This window comes from Ascaphus truei, chromosome 3, assembly GCF_040206685.1.
Source record: "Ascaphus truei isolate aAscTru1 chromosome 3, aAscTru1.hap1, whole genome shotgun sequence".
NCBI lineage: Eukaryota > Metazoa > Chordata > Amphibia > Anura > Ascaphidae > Ascaphus > Ascaphus truei.
In genome coordinates, this window is record NC_134485.1 from 348,022,206 (window position 1) to 348,048,804 (window position 26,599).

The window sequence follows — 26,599 nt, forward strand, 5'->3', positions numbered from 1 at the left end:
TAGGATGATGGGAGCAGTGTAGGTGAGAGTGATGGGATGAGGGGGATGTTAGGATGATGGGAGCAGTGTAGGTGAGTGATGGGATGAGGGGGATGTTAGGATGATGGGAGCCGTGTAGGTGAGTGATGGGATGAGGGGGATGTTAGGATGATGGGAACCGTGTAGGTGAGTGATGGGATGTGGGAATGTTAGGTAGATGGGAGCAGTGTAGGTGAGTGATGGGATGAGGGGGATGTTAGGATGATGGGAACCGTGTAGGTGAGTGATGGGATGTGGGAATGTTAGTTTGATGAGAGCAGTGTAGGTGAGTGATGGGATGAGGGGGATGTTAGGATGATGGGAACCGTGTAGGTGAGAGTGATGGGATGAGGGGGATGTTAGGATGATGGGAGCAGTGTAGGTGAGTGATGGGATGAGGGGGATGTTAGGATGATGGGAGCCGTGTAGGTGAGTGATGGGATGAGGGGGATGTTAGGATGATGGGAACCGTGTAGGTGAGTGATGGGATGTGGGAATGTTAGGTAGATGGGAGCAGTGTAGGTGAGTGATGGGATGAGGGGGATGTTAGGATGATGGGAACCGTGTAGGTGAGTGATGGGATGTGGGAATGTTAGTTTGATGAGAGCAGTGTAGGTGAGTGATGGGATGAGGGGGATGTTAGGATGATGGGAACCGTGTAGGTGAGTGATGGGATGTGGGAATGTTAGTTTGATGAGAGCAGTGTAGGTGAGTGATGGGATGAGGGGGATGTTAGGATGATGGGAACCGTGTAGGTGAGTGATGGGATGTGGGAATGTTAGTTTGATGAGAGCAGTGTAGGTGAGTGATGGGATGAGGGGGATGTTAGGATGATGGGAGCAGTGTGAGAGAGATAGGATGAGGTGGGTGATGGGAGCAGTGTAGGTGAGTGATGGGATGAGGGGGATGTTAGGGTGATGGGAGCAGTGTAGGTGAGCGATGGGATGAGGGGAATGTTAGTTTGATGAGAGCAGTGTAGGTGAGCGATGGGATGAGGGGGATGTTAGGGTGATGGGAGCAGTGTAGGTGAGAGTGATGGGATGAGGGAGATGTTAGGCTGATGGGAGCAGTGTAAGTGATAGAGATAGGATGAGGTGGGTGATGGGAGCAGTGTAGGTGAGCGATGGGATGAGGGGAATGTTAGTTTGATGAGAGCAGTGTAGGTGAGCGATGGGATGAGGGGGATGTTAGGGTGATGGGAGCAGTGTAGGTGAGAGTGATGGGATGAGGGAGATGTTAGGCTGATGGGAGCAGTGTAAGTGATAGAGATAGGATGAGGTGGGTGATGGGAGCAGTGTAGGTGAGCGATGGGATGAGGGGAATGTTAGTTTGATGAGAGCAGTGTAGGTGAGTTATGGGATGAGGGGGATGTTAGGATGATGGGAGCAGTGTAGGTGAGCGATGGGATGAGGGAGATGTTAGGCTGATGGGAGCAGTGTGAGAGAGATAGGATGAGGTGGGTGATGGGAGCAGTGTAGGTGAGCGATGGGATGAGGGGAATGTTAGTTTGATGGGAGCAGTGTGAGAGAGATAGGATGAGGGGGGATGTTAGGTGATGGGCGCAGTGTAGGTGAGTGATGGGGTGAGGGGTGGATGGATGAGGGGGATGTTAAGGAAATAGGAGCAGTGTATGTGAGTGATGGGGTGAGGGGTGGATAGATGACGGGGATGTTAGGGATATGGGAGCAGTGTAGGTGAGTGATGGGGTGAGGGGTGGATAGATGACGGGGATGTTAGGGATATGGGAGCAGTGTATGTGAGTGATGGGGTGAGGGGTGGATGGATGAGGGGGATGTTAGGGATATGGGAGCAGTGTAGGTGAAAAAAGGTAAAGCTCAGACATGAAAGTGTTTGGGAATGAAGGGCCCTAAGCTCTAGTAAATTTACAGAAAATGTATTTCTTTTGAAACTTTATTAAGATTTACTTTGGGCTTTAACATTTTATTTTAAACAAACAACGAGGAAGGCCCCCGAAAGTCTTGGTGCCAAGTGTCCCCCCGAGGGTCTGAATCCACCACTGCCTTCTTTGCACAATCTCAAATTGTTGTCCTTCTGCACATATGGTCTGTAGAACTGAGCACAGGTCTCTAGGTGAGGTCTGACCAATGATTATAAAATAGCATCACTACCTCTCTTTCTGCTGTTAATACCATAGCATCCTGGTGGCATTCCCCATTGTTGTGTTCATTGAGTGCCTGCTTTTAAGTCAGATAAAATAATGACTCCCAGGTCATTTCCATCTATAGTAGTTGACATTATAGTGCCATTTCTATGATGCCAGTTACTATGTAACTATGTAACTATGTAACTATGTATTTCACCTGTATTCTGCCTCTGGATTTTTGTGGCCCAAGTGCATTATTTGGCCCTTTTTAGCATTCAAATGTATCTGCAACATTTTTGACCATCGCTCCAATCTACAGTACCTACATCATTAATCATTTTATTTTTACCTCTGGATTGTCCACCTTGTTGCAAATCTTTGTGTCATCGGCAAAAAGGCGTATTTTACCCTTCAAGATCATCTGTAATGTCCCTAATAGACAATAAAGAGCATGGCCCCAATTCACGGACGGTCCTCCACCGTTCACCGTCTTGATTTCTAAATGGACTCCATTTATCACAACTCTGACACCTATCCCTCCACTAATGTCTCATCCATTCAACCACCCTTGAACCCAATCCCAAGTATTGCAACTTGTTTATCTGTCTTCTATGTGGGACTGTGTGAAAAGCTTTACTAAAATCTATTTGTTTCACATGATCTCCGCCCAGTAACTTCATGCTGCCTGAGAACTTGTATGTTTCTGGATCTTACACATTCAGCAATTCATTCAGCAGTGTTTCCATTAATTTCCCCACTGGTGACGTCAGGCTCACTGGCCTGCGGTTAGCAGCCACTTGTCGTCTACCAGTTTTGTGAAGTAGGACAACATATGGTCTCCTCCAGTCATCTGTAACAACATCTGTTAATAGTGACTGGTTCAACAGTTCCGTTTAGAATTGTTTTACCATTGTTCTTCTCTGTAAGAGCAGCCTGTCTCCTGTATTTTTCAATATCACTTTCTCCTGCAGCTGTTCTGAGGGTCATCGGGGGAAGAATTGTGAGTGCCGGCCAGACGAGGATGACACAGAAGCGGGCTGCTGGGGGGAGGGGTCCCTGCCATGCAGCGGGCGTGGGCGGTGTGAGTGTGGGCACTGTTTGTGCAACATCCACGTACGAGGAAAGCTGTGCGACTGCGATGACGCAAGCTGTGAGAGGCATGAAGGCCACCTGTGCGGAGGTAACTATATGCACAATGATCATATCATTTAGAGACTGTGTCTATTACTGACACTGTATATTCATATGATATTTGTTTTCTACACTGTAAACACTATGGCCATGGACTCCCCTGTGACCTTGTTTGAATTACTTTCCCCTCCATTGACATAGAAAGATATAATCTGACAGCAGATAAGAACCGCTTGCCCAACTAGAATGGCCCACTTTCCTATCCGCAGAAAAACCTCATATACTATTTGATCATTGGATTTATTTCATATTTCGGATCACCTTACAGTATGTCCATATCAAGCATTTCTGGTGGAAGGCTATTCCACGAATCCAACACCCTGTCCTGCTGAAATCTGCATTTTATTGTATATCCAGGCTACCTGCCTTAGAGGTTTCCAAGTATATAAAAATCCAGGTTCGAGGAATGCTGAGTTGTGGTCGTAATAGCTACAGTATATTAGCATTTAATCACTAGCAGAACTACCTCTCCCAAGCACACCATGCACTTATGCGAGTGACCACTGGTGGCGTTTTACAGACCCTGGGACCGACACAGAACTCTCAAAGTACCTGTGTTAGTCTCCAAACCATTCATGGGGGACCTTTGCCCAGCCTGAGGAAGGAGGCTTTCCTTCCGTATTCCTCAACACTGTAATACAGATGCCAATTCCTGTCATCCAAATCATCGAGGCTGGAAGGTTGTGGAACAACATTAGTGAAAGTCACTTCAAAGTCAGTGAGACCTGACAGATCTCGAGTAGTCTTCCCTTCTTCCGAATCCTACTACTGTATTTACGCTTACCACCTCTGCTGGGATGCTACTCCATGCATTTTAAACAAATTACTTTTGTTATCAATAAGGAAGGCAGGTATACAGTAAGAAAAGGGAGGAGGAAAGAGAGAGCGGAAAGGGAAAGAGGTGTAAGAAAGGGAAGGGTATTGGTTGTTGTTTAACCCCTTTACTGCCAGGGGGTCCAGCAATGCTTTGCTGGGGAGCAAAGAATTCACTTCAGTGCTGTAGCAGGTTTAATCTGTGACATTTCATGTGGATGACATTTGAATACTGTAAATAAACTTGACATAAACCGAAGCATAATTTTTATTAGGCAAATGCCTTATTTAAAAAAAAAAAAAATATATATATATATGTATAGTATTTTTATGGAGCAGTCTACTTGCCTTCTATTACACATACTGGTACAATCATACCCTTTTTAGATGCCACTGAAGTAAAACCTGATGCATTATTTTTATAATATAATTGAAGTGGCAAGCTATACGGTACATAGTTTATCTAGTAAATATCCTTTTCCCATTTATGGAGCCTATTTGAATTTCTTTTAAAGGTAAATTACTACAAACAAGATGTGTACTAATAAAGCAGGAGAGGGTAGGAAGTACAGATCATTTCCATACTTTGGGTACTCAGAATGATACTGTAGAACAGTATTTGTAACCGATATACATATTACCACTCTCCCTCAGGTATCTCCAGGGGTGTGTGCAACTGTGGGACCTGCGAATGCTCTTCCAATTACACAGGCAGCGCATGCAGCTGCAGTGGTGACACAAGTGCATGTACGGCTAATGGGGAGGTGTGCAGCGGCCACGGGCGATGCGTGTGCAACAAGTGTGATTGCGATACAGGATACTTTAATAGGCTCTGCAGCGAGTGCCCTGGATGCCAGACACCCTGTAAGAAACACCGGTGAGTCCACTAGGGAGAAAGGTGCCTTAATAGCTAAAGTATATTTATAATGACATTCCTGGGACATATTCATTAAACTCAGATACTGCCACCCGAAAACCTTATGCAAATCAATTCTACCGTTTCGCTATATTAAGAATGATCTATTCAGAGGATTTGTACGATTTGACATCTCATTTAAATGCTCTTTCTTGTCTGACTTGTGCCTATTTTAAGCATCATTGCCTGGAATGTCGTAGCCAGAAATCTCACTTCCATGACACATGCAAACTTGGGCTCTCTCTCGGTCTCTGACTTCCCCAAAGTCACATCTGAGGAAGGGGAGATTTGTGGTCGTGAGCTTCCTCGTTATTTCCAGTCCTGCACCTTATTGAATAGCCAGTGACTATGTAATTTTATGAGATTGCAAATGAGGCATATCACACAGAATAGCACAACTAGAAATATATTGTGCAAAACCCCCCAAAGATTTTTGCATGATTTGGACATGCGATAGCTGCTTTATGAATATGTTGAGGTGCAATACAGAGCGACAATGGCTGGAAAGCCATTATCACAGTTTAATGAATAGGTCCCATCATCACTGACTGGTCTTTCTTTTTGAAGAATCCTAACAATACATGAGAAGCACACGAGACCTGAACAGTGCCCATTAACCTTTCATTTTCTCCAAATCAATTAAGACTTGCACTCAAAATAACAGCAGAACATTGCACCTTATTTCAGCTCTCTGACATTATTTATTTATAAAATGTTTTACCAGGAAGTAATACATTGAGAGTTACCTCTCATTTTCAAGTATGTCCTGGGCATAGAGTTAAGATGACAAATAATACATGGTTACAAATACAGTTACATAGGTGAACAGGGTATACATTATACACAAGACATAGCATGCATAGTTAGAGATAATATATATTATAGGCGTATGTAACAGTTATAGACCAGATTAAAATGTGAGACAGCTTTAGTTTTGAAAGAACTTAGACTGGCGGCGGCTGCGAGAGTCTCTGGTAGGTTGTTCCAGTTGTGGGGTGCATGGTAACAGAAGGAACGTCCGGATACTTTGCTGAACCTTGGGGCCATGAACAGTCTTCTGGAGTCAGATCTCAGATGATAAGTGCTGCATGTGGTAGGGGTGAGGAGCTTGTACAGATAAGACGGGTAGCTTGCCCAGAAAGTATTTGAAGGCAAGACAGGAAAGATGAACTTTGCGCCTAGACTCAAGTGATGACAAATCTAGTTCTTTGAGCATTTCGCAGTGATGTGTGTTGTAGTTGCATTGGAGAAGAAAACAGCATATTGAATTGTAGAGGGTGTCAAGTTTTCTAAGGTGAGTTTGGGGTGCCGAGCCGTATACTATGTCCCCACAGTCGATAATTGGCATTAGCATCTGCTGTGCGATACGCTTTCTGACCAGAAGACTTAGGGAGGATTTGTTCCTGTAAAGTACACCTAGTTTGGCATAGGTTTTGGATGTCAGGGTATCAATATGCATCCCGAATGTTAAATGGGAGTCAAACCATATGCCCAAGTATTTAAAACTAGTAACAGGAGTTAGGGTGGTGTTAGCGTTGGTTCTGATCTGGAGCTCAGCTTAAAAAATTTAGCCTTGGTCCCAAATACAATTGTTACAGTCTTGTTATTGTTGAAAAACAGTTTGTTTTGGAAAATCCAAGTTTCAAGTCTCAAAAAGTCAGATTTAAGTATGTGTTCAAGGTCGGAGAGGCTATGGCTGTGTGCATATAAGATTGTCATCTGCATACATGTGTATGGAAACTCCCCTACAAGCTGTAGAAAGATAATTGATGAACACTGAGAAGAGTAGGGGCCCCAGAACAGAGCCTTGCAGGACACCACAGGTGATATCCAAGGGGTTGGAGTTAGAGCCTGAGATGGACACATGTTGGGATCTACCTGATAGGTAGGAATGAAACCAGTTTAAAGCATGCTTCCCTATACCAGAGCATTGTGACCCCGCGTCCCTCGTAATAACGGCCTCAGTTTGCAGCTGGATTCTGACATCACCTGGTTAGCACCCCGATCCAAAAGATACCAGGACTAGCACTGCCCTTACGCATTTCGCTTCATTAGAAGGATAATGTATAATGGCAGTGTAGCACAAGTTATAGGTACTCCAGTCAATCACAAATTATAAATTGGTGGGAAACATATTTACTACACAAGGATACCAAGGGTTCTATGCATTTTACAATAGCCTACAAAATTTGGGGAATTTTTGGATAGATGGAATCAAATCTTAGATAATTGTTATTTTAAATGAATAAGCATAGGAATGACACTTTATCTTCAAGGGATTTAATATCTACTTCTTTTAAACTACAACAATGTTTGCATTTAGAGGCTGTCAAAGAAAAGGAAGAAGAAATTAGAATAAAGATGGAAAAGTTTAAGAAAGAGCATTTTATTTAAACAGCATGGTTACAGATGAAGGTGTATCAACATATTAGAAATAGAAATCGGAGTACATGTAGAAGTTCGGTCTCTAGCTACATTTAGTAGAAGGTGTGACCAAGTTATATAATTGCGTTGGTCACTGAGGCTAGCATGTTTTGGTCTACCATGAGGTAGTCTATGCTAGAGTATGACTAGTGGGGGGTGGGGGGGAGAAGGTGTAGTCTCTCTGTCCTGGGTGGAGACATCTCCAGGCATCAACCAGCATGTTTTGTTTATGCTTTAGTATTTATGGGAGTTAGAATTTTGGCTGAGTGAAGACTCCTGCCTGGGGTTCAATTTATCTAATTGATTGTTCATGGGGAGGTTGAAGTCCCCTCCCACTATGACTTTGTCCAACTTTAGTTTTTCTAATTGGTCGAAGAATCTCCTAAAGTAGGATACTGTTATCGTTAGGGGCGTAGAGGATATTGTGATCAAGGTATTTTAGATTATACCTACTAGTATGATGAACCTACCTTCTCTATTGTTTTTCGGCTGATACTGAATGGGATCCTATTGCTGAATATGATTGTAACTCCCCTCTTCTTGGATTGGGTGGATGCTACGTATATTTGGAAGTAGCCTTAAATAAAAAGTTGGGCGGAGCACTTTGCCTGAAATGTCTCCTGTGTTAGAATATCTGCTTTCAGGACTTTGTTGCATTTCATGGCCTTCTCACGCTATTGAGGTTTAAGTCATTTTATATGATGTGAGACTACTTTTACATCTGTCATTTTGTTACTTTGAAATGTGCCATGGGGTTTACCACCGGGAGTCTTTGCTTTTGGTTTCTTTAGTCTGCAGCGACAGTAGTGCTAGAAAGAGTGTTATGAGAACACGATGACCACTTAGGGTTTACTTAGAATGGGATTAATACCATGGGAAATGTCTTATTTCACAACATTGCTAACAGTGAAAAATATAACAAACAATACAGTATTTACATTTTTACTACTCTTCCCTGGTTAGATCTCGTCATGGAGAGAGGGGGTGTCCCTCTATTTAACCCCCTCTTGTAGATGTCTGTCTGTGCTTCATTATGGGCAGTGATGTAGTGTACCCTGTATGGGAGCCAAACTCTCTGGAGGGTGTGTTTTAAAGCTTATCGGTATCGGTGTGTGTCTCCTGGTTTTATGTAGTAGCTCTATATTGTTAACCCTGGCCCCTTTTTATTTTTTGGTTAAGAATGCAGCAGATACCTATGTCCTTGCAGTCTCCCATATCTGGGTCTCTAGTTTTAAGTTGAGGGTGCTCTCTGCCATGTTTACCGTTTATTACTGCAGCGTGTCTTACCCGTGGGCCTTACAGTCTGCTGTCACCCCTCACTCTGTCTTTGTCCTTCATTTTGTGCCTGCTGCACTTGGGTTCTGTACAGGGTCTTAGAGCATGTAGGTCTCAATGGGATTTACAGGCTCAGTGACAGACAATAATGTGGGGGGAGGTATTTTGGTTTGCCTTTGAATTTTATGGCCTCAGTTGTTGGCGTTGAGCGAGTCTGTGGGGCCTCAGAGGGTCCCCAGAGCATGTGTTTCAGTTATAAGTGTTTGTGTGGGCTGTCTGGGTTGACCTATGTGGGGCTCGTTAAATATAGGATCTTTGCTGCACTTCTCACCCATCTTCCCATCTCCCTCCCCTCTCAGATTATGCATCCTGGTTCTTCGGTTTGCCTTAGTGACTTATGTGGAGAAGGGCCCAGCGAGAAAGGGATCTCACTGTCTGTACCCAGAGCATCCTCAGGAGCCATGAGGCTGTCACCCAGGCAGGTCGGGCCAAGTGTATTACAGATTATTTATCTCTTTGTTTCTTACGTCAGGCCCTTTGTCTCCCTGAGAAGCCTCCTGCCATAGTCTCCCCACTGGTCGAGAGGCAGTGGCCCTGGTCTGCTAACACTTGTGTAAGGCACTGTATCTCCTCTCTGGGACACATATGGGAAAAGCCATTAAAAACACTTACGCCGTCTCTTATAATTTTTGTTGGGAGTCCTTAGTATGCAGTTGTTTCTGCTCCACGTGTGTGGGCAGTGCAACAAACAGTTCCTCAGGGATTGTGTGGTTGTGTCATCGCTGGTAGTGGTGATCATCACCCAGAGCAATTTCCCTCCTTGAATCTCACCTCTTCTGCTTTTCCTCACCTTGCCGGGGCTTGGGTCCAGTGCTATCTTCGCGGCAGGTTCTGGGGTGTATCGATGCGTTCATCCTCGCATGAGGGCTGCACTGGCAGCAGGCCAATTGCCAGCAGGAACTGTGCTGTGTCTCCATCTGCTTTTAGCACTCCTGTAGCGTTCTAATGCATTGCACTAAGGCAAAATGGGAACCCCCATTGGTACTGGATGCCGTAGATCCACAGGCGAGTTGTGAGGCCTCAGGTTCCTCCTTCTTTGCAGGATTGAGAATGCCATGCCGTTGAATACTTGTATATTGGAGTTTTCAAAGGTTATTTCGTGCATGTCTCTTGCCTTTTTCATGAGCAGCACATTATCTGTAAAGATGTGCAGTTTAACCACTATGTCCCATCGTGGATAGGAGAGTGAAGGCCTGGCCTTCAGTGCTCGTCGGGCCCTGTCCAGATTGATCACTGCTTTAGCCTGTTTGCGTAATATGCGCAAATAGTTTTTGGAGGTAGTCCGGTATGTCCTCTGATATGCCCCGTAGTTGTGCATTTCTTCTCCTGCCTCTGTTGCCTAGCTCTTCCATGTGGTCTTGGAGTTCTTTGATTATGTGTTGCTCGTGAAATCTTGCTGAACAATGAGTTCCTGGTGCTGGCCCACACCTCCAAGTCTTCTTCCAGGTCCGCTATCCTGCTCCATATTTGTGTTAGGTCATATTTTATTTCAGTTAGCTCTTCCTTGATTGTTTTAGCTGATCAAGAAGATCTCGTTGACCGTCTTTTGTGCATAATTGTATCAGGTCTTCTTTAGTTTCCGGCTCTCCTAACATGCTGATCGAGGTAGTCTTCTCCATTGCAGGACGCATGTGGCGATATGGATGTTGCTGGAGACAGGCTAGTAAAGTGGCACAGACAATCCACTGCACTGGTACCACCCACGTAGAGACTTTATACTTTATATGCTCACCAGGAATCCAAATTTGTAAAACATGTAAGAGAAGTGCCTGTATTTTGTAGCGCGAGGTGATGTCAGAATACGGCTGCAAGCTGAGACCGCAATTACATGGTCAGCTGGGTCACAATGTCAGAGAGGTGGCACAGAAGCTCAAATGATAAAAGTTATAATAACCAGTTTAGGACAGACGCACTCACGGCTGCTGCACAGGATCTTTAGAGCCTCGTTGTCTTCCTTCGAAGGCTACAATTTGCCAGAGATGTTCACCTCCACACCTGGACAGCTAAGGTAAGTGGAGGGTGGAGGGTATTTACCAGAGGTCGCCTTCCCTGTTAGTTGTATTCTCCCGGGCACTGCTACACTCTCTACATGTCAGTTTTGATTTCTATCTATCTCCATGCTGGTCTCCTGCACTCTGTTCATGAATGTTTTCTGGACAGGACACCCCTTTAACCTCTCCTGCACTCTGATGCCTAAACTGTTTCCCTTCGCTGTCCCCAATGTGTGCACTCACTTACCTTAAATATATGGCAAACAAAAGTCAACATATGTGCACAGACACACTTACTGAACATTGTGGTAGGACAGACTTGTAATCTTAGGGCAGTGTTTTTCAACCAGGGTTGCTAGGAACTCTTGGATTCCCTGTGCATCCCTAAAGGGTTCCCTGCAATTTTCTGGTCATTTGAAAATTGTACCAAATGCAGAAGAATTTACCATGCATCTGATCTCAGACATGCTGTTAGAAATGGTTGCTGTTCCTCAGAATTTCATAACCAAAAAAAAAGGTTAGAAACCACTGTCCTAGGGGGTTCTTTTGTTACATCATCATCCAGTTGGTTAACCTTGCATGGGCCATGTCCTCCTGTTTCTGTAGCGTGGGACTGATTTTTCTGGTACCTTGCAGGAACTGTACAGAGTGCAAGGCATTTGGAACGGGTCCTCTAAGTGACAAGTGCAGCTTGTTTTGTGAACACACCAACGTTACCGTGATCCAAGCCTCCGAGTCTGGGGTCGGTGAGAGTGGAGAATGGTGCCAAGAAAAGGGAACGGACTCCCTCCTCACGTTCCGTGTGCTGAAGGAAGAGGGGACACTTGTATATATTGTTGTGATGGACAAGCAAGGTGATGAAAAATACTGCAATAACCAGGAGCAGATAGGGAATTAACAAAGCAACTACAGATGCCTACATACATACATACATCACTCCACAAACAATCCTTTACTATAGAGACTTGTGCAACATCACTCCCTTAACCCATTTGTTTGGTTCTGGAGAGATGAGACCTTCTCTTAGTTGTTGTATCTGCAGAGCATCACTCCATTACTATTATACATTAACCCTTTGGCCAAGAGTCTGCACAGTTAATGCCTTCCCATACCATTGGGGCTTTTAGTTTATTTCACACGTGTTACATTCTGTATCTTAGTCCTGCTTTTCTGATTGTTTCCATTACTTCCTACCTCCAGAGATTGCAGATCAAACGCAAAATCTGATCCTAGGCCTGGTTTTGGGTATCGTCTTCATTGGGCTCCTTTTTATTGTGGCATATCGTATTGCTGTGGAGACGTTTGACCGAAAGGAGTACAAACGCTTCCAGCAAGAGAGGATGAATGAAGAATGGAATAAGGTCAGCAAGCACAGACAGACATTCATACCATGCAGGCAGCACATGTATCGACAGCATACACAAACCAAGCCCTACACAGGCAGCAGTACCAGTACAAAGCTACCCCAACAACTGGTTTACATATAGTACATAGCAAGTATAAGGCTAAGGCCCCGCTCCCTCAGTCAGCGCGCCCGCACTGCAGACAGGCGGGGAGCTGACAGATCGCGGTCTGTAGGGAGCGGGAGCCGGGGCTGGAGTGGGGGCGTGGTTTAAGCGGAGGGACGCGCTACCCCCCCTCCTCGGGCTCGGGAGATGCTGCGGGCTCACACGCTGACACTCATGCACACATACACACACACACACAGGCAGGCACTCATACACATACACACACACACACACACAGAGGCAAGCACTCACGCACTCAGGCACACACATACACACACACAGACAGGCACTCACGCTGCTTTCCCTCCACACTCCTCCCCGCTCCCCGAAGCCTCCCCTCCTCATTGGCTCACAGCCACACGTGACGCGTCCACGCTAGGCATTACAATTCTCTTGAATCCCCTAGCAGCTGACGCGTCAAAGCGTGTAGTGAGCTGTGCAGCCAGGGGGGACCGGCTCGGGAGGATTCCCCTGCTGGTGGGGAACGCTCGTGTGGCCGCCTGTGCCGCCGGGCGCAGCGGGTCCCAGCCCTTACATAGGCCGTAGTAGTAGCACAAGCCTCGTCTCAGGTCATGCACTGCCCATACAAATTGTTCTTTTATACACAAACCAAGTACACACAGTACCACAGCAAATACATACCATGTTATAAAACTGTGTGTATACACTAAATCACAGCAGCAGCAGCAGCAGCTCCATCCTGCACGCACTACTGTATAAAAGGTATTTTTATGCACAGACCAATTACAACACAAGCAACACAGTACCACCAAACTCCCCATAACATATACATTTCCTTTATCAAACAATCCATTCATAAAGATGTAGCCAGCTTCATTGTTTTCTGATGTGATATCGTGATATGCTGCACTAATACTGCAATAGATTCCTAGAGAAACTGGGTATTCTGAATTATACTAGTATATGTTGGCAACGGGTATAAGTGGGGACAATGTCACTAGCTACATCTGTAACACCAAGTGCAGTACATGCAGCAACAGTGCCAACCTATCCTCCAACACATGCACTGGTATGTGTGTGCGTGCCCACACACACACACGTAGAGGAGACAACAGAAGCACCAAGCTTTACCCACATGATGCTTCTGCCACTCACAAGCTTTTGCTCTGGAACCTCAATGTTGGTATTTTGTTTTGTTGCAGACAAACAATCCACTCTATCAAAGTGCTACAACAACTGTGTTGAACCCCAATTTCAACCAGGATTAATCAGGAACAGCCTCTTCTCCTACACATCATAAACTGCTCTGCAAGCCCTGCCCCAATGGAACAAACCTGTGGAATTCTCTGCGTCCGGCGCCAAGTTTTATTTCACGGTTTCTTGAATCGTTAAATAATGAACTCAAGTCTAGATTCACCTGAAGAGACTAATAGGACCTTACAATGTCAGATACAATATTTATTTAATAATTTGATTGGTTTGAGAAGTTAAGAGGCTGCAGTTGCAGGCATAGCAGGAGTAACTTACCATTGCTACAAAGGTAACCAAGCCCCTGTAGTGGCCTAAAACAAAGTAACTCCAAAAACACGTTAACTATACGCCAGGTTTTGGGGAAATGAAAAACATAAATCAATCATGTTTTATTACATACTTATTATAGTTGGAGCTTTTAGCATATTATTCTACTTTCTGTTCCCAACACATCTTTTTCTTATGCTATTTGAATTTAGTAAGACTAGGCTAGCGTTAAAATTGTAAATTGCTTCACCTGCCACCTGGTTTAATCGGTTTTGAAACGTGCAACCCCATTCCTCTTTATAAAACCTTACAGAAAAGTTACAATCTCAGCCACTTTTTACATTGTCTACAAATGAAATATTGCAGGGGGCCCAGTAAGCGAATCCGTGGTCCCGACCTCCAGCAACCCTGCGCCAGAGCGACAAGAAGAATACGTGCGTGCTGGACACAAAATGGCTGCAGGGTCAGGCTTGCCCTGGCAGGCAATTGAAAATCATGTAATGCGGAGATGACGTTGCTATTTTCTACTCATGACCATATAGGTAAAAAAAAATTGTCAGAGCCGGCACAAAATAAAATATACAAAAATATTAGGAGACGGAAGTCGAGTCACCACAGATCAGCTCCACAGTCCTGATAAACCAGGGGGGGAATGGAAAGGGGAGTAGGAAAGGGTTGCTTATTTTCAGAATTAGTTCAGATGAAAACATTTTTAAGTAATAAGCAGTTCAACCAACAAATTACATTTATTTCAAACACTGGGTGGAAGCCGTTAAGCTTCTTTAACCAGTCAAGGTTTGATTATTGTCCCCATCAAGAACCAGTAAAGCGGTCTCATTCTTTAGTTCGGATGTTCAGAGCCACAATTTCCAGGTAGGTAAAGCTAAAACAACTCCCAGACGCGCTTCATTTTGTCCTGGCTCTAGGCAACCCAGGCAAAACAACGGCTCCGTCATCACTGCCTTAAACATTAAGCGGGTGCCCCCACAATTTTTGCTATGTATTTCACACAGTTCATAAGATTAGATGTTGGTTGTTAATCATTTTAGGCCACTGAAATGACTGCTCTTTAGGAAGTGCCTGTAGGGTTTGGAATGTTCTGTACACTATAGTGCCATCAATGAAGAATGTTCGTGTTGATTATCTAAAATGTATCACAATCTACTGAATCTATATTTCCCCAGGACCTATACAGCTGTTAGAATGTTGAACTACATATTAAGCAAATACTAAGGCACTTTTCAGAGGTAATTACTTAAGTTCTGATCGCTTAAATCCACAAAACTGGAGTATCAGCCTTTCTGCATTCTGAGCTCTGCAACATATTTCTGTTTTCAGACAACAGGAAACAGTGGATATGTATAAAAACAAGTTTATTTAAATATTCTAAACACATTGGCAGTAGGAAAGAAAAGATGATACAACAGACTGTACAGTGTTAAAAATAAAAACTACAGCTTTAAAAAAAAAAAAAAAAAAAACACTATCCTTTTAATCTAATATTGAAACAAACATAAGAATTAAAAAAATGTTAAAATGAATTGCGATCACAGGACCTGCCAAAGTATGTGGCTAGCTTTACAGCAGTAGTTCATCTTCTTTTTGTTTTCGGTTTTCCATATAATTGAGGACAGTTGATAAAATGTGGTCATCGTTGTAAAAAAAATAGTTATCTAAATGAAGTTATTAAATGTATATCTTCCAGAAGACTTTCCTCACAAATGCCAGTAGACCTTTCAATTGACAAGTTCCTGGTTCAGTATAGCAGCGATGCTTTAGAGCATTGGTTTTCAGCCTGTGTGACGTAGAACGCTGTGGTTCCATGACGGTTACCAAACGTTCCCTTAGACCAGATTTTGTAAGGGCCAACATTTTTTGCTTCCAGACACAAGATTTTTTTTTATGGCTATATTTTATAATGCAATAGTTCAAAACTTTTTTTAAAAGTTCTAATCTAATATTATACATTAAATATAACATAGAATGCCGTTGGTAAATCTGGAAAATATAAGCTGTGCTCAAGAAATAGTATTTTTAGTTGGGGTTCCACAAAGTCACATACATGTTCAAGAGGTCCCACATTCACAATGCACATGTGAAGGGTTCCACTGGCCCTTAAAGGTTCAACGCCACTGTGACGCCTTCAGTTTGCCAAATACTGAAAAAATATATTTTGTCAGATAGAGGTACTACATAGGGACTGGAGAGTCTAAAGCAGTTGTGGCCAACTTCAGGATATCCCTGCTTCAGCACATGTGGCCCAGTAAAAATGACTGAGCCACTGATTGAGCCACCTGTGAAGCAGGGATATCCTTAAAACCTGAGCTGTTGGTGGTCCTCGAGGACAGGCATTGGCCAGCCCTAGTCTAAAGCATGTGTTATTGTTGTAGTTTAGTACCATTGCCCTGCTTTATGGTATTTGGTGTGCTGCTGCTCCTCCTTCACTTCCCACGGACGTGACCCTGACTCGCACAACATTGACTATATAAGGAAGAGTGCAACACAGCAGACGATGAGGAGACCTTTGGCAGACAAGTTGTAATTAATTCATATCATTTGTAAAAACAGCACTTTGGGACAGACCTGCCTTTTGAGCGAGTTTACAGCTGCAGTACAGCAGGGTGCGAAAACCAACATAGCAGGGATTTAGACAGTTGCCCAATTTAATGTTGGTGAGGTGTAGATCACAACAGGTTCACTTTGAACTAGTCTATAGCTGCCCAATTTCAGGATTAAAAGGGAAATCCTGATTTTGTTTTTAACCTCAAATGAATATTGTTAGTTTAACACAAAGCCTTTAAAATGCTACAGGAATTTCATTGGTTAATTTTAGAAAGCAGTAACAGTGATGGACGTCGCAATGTGTGTGTGCATGTATTAGCTCCTTGCAATGAAGATTCCAGAAAAAAGATTGCTGGTTTTAAAAGCAACAATGCCTTTGCTTTTTTTACTTTCCTCTTCCTTTTTTATAAGTGGTACCAAATATCTAGGTATTACTGCAGTTCTTTGATACAGCTCCATTCAACAAACAAAATAAGCTAGGGCTCGGACATATTCCAGCGTGGCACATTGTCGTAGCCTATCAGAAACCACATAACTGGAAGGAGGGCTAAAGGGGGAAAAAACAAACAGTCTTTGTCTTTTGCTGATGTTGCTTGCCCTGTATTTTTGAGGCTTTGTCGGAAGCATCAAATAAGATGTAAATTGTGAGTTCAAAGGCTTCATTCTTCCGCTAGGAATACTTTGATGGCAAAAAAACACTCAAATGGGAAAAAAATTCAAATAAAATGCCATGACTGCTACTTGTTACTTAAACACTGAATACAAATAAAACTCATAGTAGCAGCAATATGAGTAGTAGCGTGAGAGATTACGTGTAACCTCTAAATACTTGGTCCATTAAAACCTTCCTTCAATACAATCTAGATTTCATTGTGACATACTAACACTAAACTCCCCCCCCCCCCCCCAGAAAATAAAGTAACAGGATTTACATTGTGTAACTTGGGATGAACAGCTTCTTTAAATGTAATGTCTAAAATCAGATCTTTTAAAAAGTGACATGATGAAATGCATCTCTCACTTCCAATAGTATAAGAGTAAAATAATCAAATATGTAGTACGGCTATTCTATAAACAGAACCTGAGCCCATGTCATTAGAAGCCGGGCTTAATTCATCTGTTCTATTACGGAACCCAGCAATCTGCAGTTGGCCAAATGACTGTTCTGTGTTAAAATTTCCTTTGGGATGCAGTCATTTTCGGTAACACATTTCTGTGTGGTTCTCGTGACCACTTTTTTCTGAATTGCGTCCTTGGGTGTCTTTAGATGTGTTGGGGTGTGCCAGGACCTGAAGTAAATCTGTCCTGAGTCAAGGAAGAAATGCTGAATGTCCAGGTTACAGGTTGCTTCACATAAACCCCCAAGCTATAACACAAACTGTCCCTCCGGGGCCTTGGACAGGCAGCCCTGGCACACCCTTTTGTGTTTCAGAAGTCTGTCAGTCCGTGAGAAGGCCTAACAAAGATAGAGGATGAGATTCAACAGGAGAAACTGATGAAGGACGGTCAGAGAGAAAGTGCCTTAAAAAGGGAAGTAGACTTAGGAATTCTTCAAAAGTAGAAATAGGAACGGGTGAAGTAGTTGAGTTGGTATTTGGATTTAAGAAGAAATGGATGGTTAGACTAGGGTAAAGGGAGTGGTTAAACAAAAAAAGTTGTTCCGTGGTAGTTTGATTTGAAGAGAAGAAATTGTTAGATTTGGGAAGAAGTAATTATAATAGAATAATGGAGAGAAAAGAGAAGAATGGGTTAACTAACCTGGGCAATGTCTGAAAGCAGAATGCAAAAGAAAACCAAAAATAAGTTCACTGATTGGGATGGTTACCTGTTGGCATCGCTCACACTGGTACGGTTTTTCTCCACTGTGGACTCGTTTGTGTCTGTCCAGGTGATACTTCTGAATGAACTTCATTTCGCACATGTCACATTCAAACGGTCTCTCCCCTGTGAGAACGAGTAGGAATACTGAGGACCCACCAATCACAACTGCTGATCTCTCCAAAATCTGGCACTGTGTGGCCTCCTTACCTGTGTGGATGTATATATGTCTCTTAAGGTGGTAGCTGCTCCTGAAGGCCCCGTAACAATGCTCACAGATAAAATTCTTGGGGATTTGGAGGAGTGGAAATGAGCCATTCTCGTCTGGAAGGACCACCTACAACACAGAGATTAGGTTATACAAGAAGCAAGGCAGGGATACTTACAAATGTCAAAGCCTCAGGACAAATGTATAATACCTTTTTATGGCTTTTTTTGGGCTGGGGGACCGGGTTGTCCTGGTCTCTAACAAGAAGGGATTTCCCATTCTCTTTCCGCTGACCCTACAAAAGAAAGATACGGCTAATGTAAAATCTGAAGAAAACATTTAAGGATCGGTCAGCAAAAACTAGTTAGATCGATTTTTCATACTCTTTGATAGTTGTCATTTTGGGTCTGAATAAAAATGTCTTCGCATTCTCTGTAAAAATTGGTAGCTTGCCTATGATGGACATGGAAACCATGCTCCGCCTGTCACTTCATAGGATAGACGCCATGGAGAAAGCACATATGTACGTGCACTGCCTGGTACCCAATATCCCCAATGGAACAAACTGACAATTCTGGCACGGCAAAGAGCTCCAGAAAAATGCTCTCGCTGCGGAACACATTGATCTGACAAAGCGTGGTTTCTACACGACAAAATTGTTTTTTAAAAAAAAGAGAAGAAGAAACCTAAAATGAAAAAGATCTAAATCTTTAAAAAGTGTAATGTCTGGATGAGAGGTTCAAAGTTTGCATAATCATTTTTCCAGCTGGAGAGTATAAAATAAGCACAGTTAAAAAAAAAAGAAAGTAAAGTGTTGCTCCTGGTGAACGTTTAGAAAATTTTTGCTTTTCCCTAAGGAGGTCTATACGTGTTAAAGCCGCGAATACAGGGAGTGTATTGTACTTATAATGAGCTTCTCCCTGTCCCGATACGGATGTTCTTGCCAATCACTTACCTTTATCATCATGTGACATTATACACTATAGGCACACGTATTCAGGTTCGCATAGGATGTTTATCTGAGTTACAGAGGGTTAGTCGCATATTGACTCCCTTGCGGTTCAGATTTTATGCCATCCAGAACACACCCTCTGATTATTTCAATACTATCACACAGGTATTGCACAGGTTCAGTTATTTTAATTTGCCACTCTATCAAGGCTATATTTCTCACACGTGAGGACATTTGGTATAGTCCATTCATTCTCCTCAAACATTTATTTTAGATTGAGCCTAGCTAATAATAACATTTACATTTTAATTGACATATCTATCTAGTCATTACACCCATCCTGCGGATTGGGGTCCTCCCTAGCCCATTCTCATAGTGTCTCCCAGTCCTATAACACGTGTCAGTGCTATAGTTTAAAAGGGACACCTTTTCTCATGTGTTCATTTTCCCTAAGGAGGGGCAGTTTTTCACGGGTTTCCCAATCCGAATTTCAATGGAAATGCGCGTTGAAATTGCAGATTTTTTTTTATTCAAGTGTCCTCCTTATTTTCCATAATTAAAAAATAAAAATCCCAAACTAATTCAAACATTTTTTTTTTAGAAGCAAAACTTCAGTGAAAATGCTTAACCGTTACTACATTTGCCACGATTCTCATTTATGGTTTAAAAAGTCTAAAAATCAGGTTTTAAAATGAAACGTTAGATTAACTCATCACTATGCCCGTAAGACTGAAGAGCCACACAGTGTGACGGCCCCTCTGGGTTTCCATACCGGCACGGTGCAGCCCAGTCCTTGTTGAGATAGTCCCACTCCTCCATCTTCTTCTACACTCCCTAAAGTACGGGACAGGCTGGCACTCAGCATCCCCAGCTTCTTGCCAGCTGCAGTCTGCAACAGCCCCAGTCCAGGAATCGCCTCGCAGCCCAGGAGGCGACACTGCCAAAAATAAAACAGGATCATTGCAAGGAGTAATGCCCAATTCACAGAACAATGGTGGGGGCAACATTACATTGCCGAAGCCCACGCTGCACTACTCTCCATAAGGTACTGCAGGCAGTGTGTGCATGCAGGATATTCATTGTGGTAAAACATTAGTTAGGGACAGTTTTGTTACAAACTAGAACCAGACTCAACCACAAAATACCAACACTCATCCTGGTTTTCAATTCTGCATTCATTTCTCTTAATCCACCTTTAGTCCCTTTGCTGAATATCCATCACTTTCTGTATTAACAACACAGTTCTCCTCAACTTCAAGCATATGCTCTTCTGCTTCTCTCTAAATCTCAGTTTTGTTTTCTTACTATACCACTCATCTCCTGCACTGTCTCCTTTACACCCCTTTTGCCTCTACTGCTCGCTCACTTAAAACCTTTCTCCATCACAGCACCCTACCTGTGGACTCCCTCACTCTCAGTATACTATAAGCAGCTTTTCCACCTTCAAGGTCAATTTTACTAATGCCCTTTCTGAATTAAGCATTTCAATAGGCTGACTCATGACCAAGTTTACACAAACCCATGGTGGTACATGCCAGCAATTGTGGTCAGGCGCTGCCAGCCACTGAACTTACTCCTCCCCCTACTGTCTAATTCTCCAAGTATAGCATTTATATTTTAAATTGTATGGGGGGGGCAGCATTCAGGCTACTCTCGCCCACACCTGTCGGCAGCTCTGTGTGTGTGTCAGTGTGTATCTGTCACACACTGATGGACACAGACACACACTTTTTACCCCCCAACACCACAGTGTGACTTGAGATCATGGGTGGACAAAGCCCTTGTGCGCTCTGACTCAATTCTGCCCCGCCAAGCAGTGACTGTCCTGTCAGTCAGAACCGCGGCCAGTCAGTGTGACCGGGAAAATCAGCATCGGGCATTAAAGGAGCAATATTGCCGGTTGGGGCGCTGACTGACAGCTCAGTCAACGCCGTGCATAGCACAGGCGCCAAGGGTTACATTTTAGCCACTCAGGATTTTTCCACTTGAGTTACCCACTATCATTAATACATTTAAGGCACGTTTATAGTGCTGTGCGTGCGCGCGCGCTGAATTTTAGTTGGCTGACGTCAGTCAACCTTTCTATAGAAGGGCCGAGCGTGCGCACGGCAGGGAGCGGGGAGCCACAGAAATAAATCAACAGCAGTGGCCTGGCAAATTATTAGTTCATGTCCACTCTAACAAAGATGCTAACAAGGATCCCACTGAGCAGAGCTCTGTAAACCATTCTAATATACTAGCTATATAGCACTGTATGTATCCGGACTCAGTCCTCTGTCTGACAACGGCCTTTATTTAGTGTAGTTAGAAAGAGGAGCAACACACAGGTAACGATGCATTCAATTGCACTCACTTCAACAGAAGCTACTGCATTAACAGTTTCCTCTTGCTTTCAACTATATTAAATAGGGGTCAGATTGAGAAGGTTGTGCGGAGGGTGCACCTGCACCACCTAAGATGAGGCTCAGGAGACCGGGAGCTCGGGTCCCTTGCAGTAACACGGAGGAATGCAATGGGAACTCACTGTGTTGCTGTGAATATGAGCCATCTCTGGTCACACGGCAATGTCCTCCGCTGGGTGTGGGGGACGCGGGTTTCTGTCCTGTGGCTTCTCACCAGGATCGGCTCATAACAATCCTGAGGCAAAGAGACCGTGTTGGTGAGCATCAAATCGGTAAAAGAACAAAAAGGAAGCCACGTATCAGTACAGAGGGGGGGGGGGGGGGGGGGGTCGGAAGTAGAGGTTGCAGGTATCTAAGAGATAAAGGAACCTAAAAATAAACACTTACCTGCTTGTGTTCCAATGTAAACACAGAGGATGGGGCTTTGTTATTTATTCCCTGCTAAGGGTGACCGCAATGCATTACTCTGCAGTGCGAAACAAAATGGCTGGAAGGTGCCATCCCTCCCAGAGCTATTGAACTTATCTTAAAGGTGGTAACGGTCATGATCCTGGTAAACGGAGTTGTTACAGTACTGAGTGCTTTCACTCTATTGTAACAAACTCCGTTGTGTCTGTTTCTAGGAGGCGCTGGGGAGGTTATTTTCGGTGCATATGATCTGAATGCAAAAGGAGGGCTCTCCTCTAGCATTGATGTCACTGGGAAAAAGGGCTTCTGGCAACCCAAGGGTTAAATCTAGATGACTGGTAATCGTTTTTTATAAATAAAATCATACACCTGGTAGTACTGCACCGACACACTTTATCCGAGCAAATACCCGGTATGTACCTGGCAGATACCTGGAATGCGCCGCTCCTCACCTCTGACAAGCCCCGTTGCGTTTGCCTTCCCAGCCTGGGTTCATGCCTGGCTGACGGGCGGCTGATCTGTTAAATGATAATGATTAGGATTTAATAGGCTGCAATGCTTCGCGTGTCTACCAGATGGCATAAATTCATGAATTGTAATGCAGTATATATATATATATACTGTGCAGTATTGCAGCCAGCTGGAATAAAATGCTTCAATCCCGGCTTGGAAAATAACTCAATGCACTCGGGCAGAAAACAGTCACAAACCTCAATACACCCGGGTATACCCGAATTCGTGGGACTAGCCGAGCTCGAATAAAGTGTGTCGCCAGTGTATGTAAAATATATACGGTAGTATGTAAAATATATATTTTTAAGTTAGTTTGTAAACATGATAAACAGAGAAATCCAGCTGGAAGATTTCCTCTACAAAAGCCTGCAGTCAGAGAACCCCCCCTCTTTCCCCCCTAAACACAGCAGGTTTTCAGGATATCCTAGCTTCAGCACAGGTGGCTCAATCGAAGTCTGAGCCACCTATACTGAAGCAGGGATATCCCGATAACCTGACCTGTTGGGGAGAGGTGGGCACTGGAGTTGAGCGCCCCTGTGCTAGAGGAGGCCCCAATGCAAAGAAAACAAGTTTCCAGAGAAAACAAAACATCCAAATGTTTGCTTTAAGTATGGTTACATTTATTTAGGTGGAAATTTAACATTGTTATATTATTTTGAAATGGTCTTTCTGTAAACTAAAAGGGGTTGCACATTTAAAGGTACAATTCATGGGGGTTGAACCCCCCCAAAAAATTGATAAGTAATTAAAAGAATCCAATAGCTTCCTTAAAAAAAATGTAACTGTGCCTAACACATAGGTATTGTTACTTTGGTTTATTTGGAAATTAAAAAGGCAATCCTTCCCATGATTGATGCTTTTTTTCCCTTTTCTTTTAATAACCAAAATCCAACCCATTGTGTGTGGTATCCATTCCCTCACTTATCTTTACTGGCGCTCTGATAAGAACAGGAAAATAAATTGTATATAATTACCAAAGGTGGCTAAATATTCGCTCTTAGCACAGTTGGCTTTATTGAAGGAAGCTAAATAGATTGTTAAATGCTTTACAAAGGGTAGGTTTTCAGCCGTTATGTAGAATCACAACTTTAAGCACAAATGGTCCAATTTTCAGACCTCCAAATGGGGCAGTGGTTTGTCAATCAAGTGTTTCTTTTGCCCTTATCCCTCCCTATCCTAATCAGAGAGCCAATAAAGGTAAGAGGCTCCAGAAAGGAGGATGTGGCCAGGCAAGCACTTGATAAACATCCAGTGCCATCACAGAAAAAATGAGTAGCCAGAGGAAATCTAACCCATCCCAAATCTCAGCTCACCGCACCTACAAACAAACTTAAACATTATTTCAAAGTGTGTGTACATGTGAATACACACCCCCACCACACGCACATCACATCCCCGTTACATCAGATATATTATACATACTGCACACCACTCTTAAGGGAATAAAAAGGCAAGCAGGATTAATTATTGGTGTTATTCAGGGATGCACATACACAGAGGAACAGGATGTATTGGGGGGGGGGGGGTTCACATACACAGGGACAGAATGTATTTGGGGGGTGCACATACACAGAGGGACAGAATGTATTTGGGGGTGCACATACACAGAGGGACAGAATGTATTGGGGGGGGTGCACATACACAGAGGGACAGAAAATGTATTTGGGGGGTGCACATACACAGAGGGACAGAATGTATTTGGGGGTGCACATACACAGAGGGACAGAATGTATTTGGGGTGCACATACATAGAGGAACAGAATGTATTTGGGGGGGGCACATACAGAAGGACAATGTATTTGTGGGAAGCACATACAGAAGAACAGAATGTATTTGGGTGTGCACATTTACAGGTACATAATGTATTTGGGGGGGCACATACAGAGGGACAGAATGTATTTGGGCGGGGTGCACATACATAGGTACATAATGTATTGGGGGTGCACATACACAGGGGCATAATGTATTGGGGGGTGCACATACAGAGGGACAGAATGTATTTGGGCGGGGTGCACATACATAGGTACATAATGTATTGGGGGTGCACATACACAGGGACATAATGTATTGGGGGGTGCACATACAGAGGGACAGAATGTATTTGGGCGGGGTGCACATACATAGGTACATAATGTATTGGGGGTGCACATACACAGGGACAGAATGTATTGGGGGGTGCAGATACAGAGGGACAGAATGTATTTGGGCGGGGTGCACATACATAGGTACATAATGTATTGGGGGTGCACATACACAGGGACAGAATGTATTGGGGGGGGGGGGGTGCACATACACAGAGGGACAGCATGTATTTTGTGGTGCTACTTTAAAACTGCGGATCGTGGGCGTTGGGTATAAAAAAATAAACACAGGCGCCCTGTGCCGTTTGATAGTTTATTCCCTTCGCTATAAAAGTAAACTTACAGCCAGTGATGCAGTGCATGCGTTCAATTGATGGGAGAAGGGTCTCTTACATTTCGCTCAGTAAATATAAGATATATTAAACACAGGCCCGTCTTCCCCGCTCCCTCTTTATATACTGTACCTGCCCGGCCGCCGCTCAAGTCCGACCCCCCTTCTCCCGCCGCTCCGGAATCTCTCCCACTCGCTTCCGGTGGTGTGGCGCATGCGCACTGAAGCACCGGCCTTCTCAGACCGCCATGTTACTAGAGGCAGTACAAAGAGCTAAAAGGTCTACATAGCCGATTGAACATATGATATGAATGTTAATAAGATTAAGATCCTGGCCTGACTGCTATGGGTGATAATGGGTCAGTAATAGTAATGATACATTTACATATCTCAAACAACATTTTAGTCATCGGTACTCCTACTGTCTGTATTTATAAAAGTGACTCCATAAAACTTAGTTCAAAACTATATTATAATTACCCTCTGTGCCTTCTAAAAAATCCCCTCGTGAATTTGCAAGTCAGTAGAAAAATAAGTGATGAATTTTCCAAGTCTCTGATATGTGCTTCCAACATGTGACTGCTTAGAAACCCAGTCTCAGAGCTCAGGTGCACTGATGTCATCTCCCAAAAGGGTCTAAAGTGAGATGTGAAGTTCTTCACCATCAAATGTCAATTCAATTGAAAATAATACAGTGAAACTCTGATTAAATATGAGTGTGTCCTAATTAGTGAGTATGACTGGAAATGTGTGAGATTTAACAGATCAGCTTATGAAAGAAATAAAAAGCGGCTTTCTGAACAGGAAGGGTTAAGGCTGCATTTGCAGATTTTAGTAAGTATAAATAATCCTCTCAAGGCAGAGAGCATTAACGTCTTGGGGTAGAGGAGTTACTCAACCCCGGGCCAACAGGTTTCCAGAGGCACACAACTGAAGTTTAGTCCCTGACCCAGGGAAACAGTGATGGGAGGTATGTGGCTGTCGACTGGGGAGTGGGTTTAATACCGCGAGCTGAGGGAGAGCCCCACAAAGGAACGGGCCTGGGTCCTTGCTCTTCTTCCTCCCACTGTGGCCTTGTCCCTGGAGCATTTAAATTATTCGATTCTAATGTCTGGTAAAAGGTTATTATTTACTAGGAGTATCTTTTTATCCTGGGTCCCAGGAGGGGCTTGCAGAGTCAGCATGCAGGGCTGTACGCTGAAAGCAAGGGCAGCCGCTCAATTTAGGGAAGACGTGCTGTAACAGGGGACCATGACAATTTACATCAGGGTTCAATACACTAGAGACAGAACTGCAGAGTTGAACAAAAGTGAATTTATTGGAAAAAGTTTCCACAAACTTCCAGTACATAAAACACACACACATAAACTCACCCAACTGGGGGAACAACTTAAAGTCTTAGGTGCGGCAATCTCCATCCGGAAGCTTAACCCGATACGCGTTCCCAATTTGCGTCGCTATCCTCAGTAGTATGGGCAGCACTGCCTTGCACTCCGTTGGTTAGCAGTTTCAAATTCCCTGCCGTTGTTTCACTCTAAACAGCAC

At 43.7% G+C, this 26,599-nt stretch overlaps 2 protein-coding genes across 4 annotated transcripts in view; one reads left to right on the forward strand and one right to left on the reverse strand.

Annotated features, from left to right (window-relative positions):
* The window catches only part of ITGB7 (integrin subunit beta 7), a 97,963-nt gene extending 83,860 nt beyond the window's left edge, over window positions 1–14,103 (forward strand). Inside the window, exons 12-16 of one of the 2 annotated variants that reach the window (XM_075591831.1) lie at window positions 3,094–3,302; window positions 4,781–5,003; window positions 11,429–11,646; window positions 11,993–12,153; window positions 13,464–14,103. In XM_075591831.1, the coding sequence (XP_075447946.1) occupies window positions 3,094–3,302; window positions 4,781–5,003; window positions 11,429–11,646; window positions 11,993–12,153; window positions 13,464–13,529 (877 nt within the window). In that variant the 3' untranslated portion in view covers window positions 13,530–14,103. The remainder of the gene's footprint in view (window positions 1–3,093; window positions 3,303–4,780; window positions 5,004–11,428; window positions 11,647–11,992; window positions 12,154–13,463) is intronic. The other variant, XM_075591832.1, reaches the window with a different exon arrangement.
* Window positions 14,104–15,135: 1,032 nt separating this feature from the next.
* Window positions 15,136–25,270, reverse strand: ZNF740 (zinc finger protein 740). Of its 2 annotated transcripts, none has more exons than XM_075591833.1 (7): window positions 25,188–25,270; window positions 21,844–21,956; window positions 20,092–20,256; window positions 18,579–18,662; window positions 18,370–18,496; window positions 18,167–18,285; window positions 15,136–17,797 (listed from the first exon to the last, which is right to left on the reverse strand). In XM_075591833.1, exons 2-7 carry the CDS (start codon window positions 21,865–21,867, stop codon window positions 17,708–17,710), a joined length of 609 nt encoding a protein of 202 aa, XP_075447948.1. In that variant the 5' UTR covers window positions 21,868–21,956; window positions 25,188–25,270; the 3' UTR covers window positions 15,136–17,707. The 2 variants fall into 2 exon arrangements, with proteins under 2 accessions (XP_075447948.1, XP_075447949.1); XM_075591834.1 differs by having other exon boundaries at window positions 25,067–25,198.
* Between the last annotated feature and the right edge of the window lie 1,329 nt (window positions 25,271–26,599).

Coding starts and splice junctions, on each gene's coding strand:
- ZNF740 (XM_075591833.1), bottom strand. CDS start 21,867: ATGGCTCATATTCACAGCAACACA. Junction 18,497..18,578: donor CCAAAAAAAGCCATAAAAAG/GTATTATACATT, acceptor TCTGTGTTGTAG/GTGGTCCTTCCAGACGAGAA. Junction 18,286..18,369: donor ACATATATACATCCACACAG/GTAAGGAGGCCA, acceptor TCGTTCTCACAG/GGGAGAGACCGTTTGAATGT.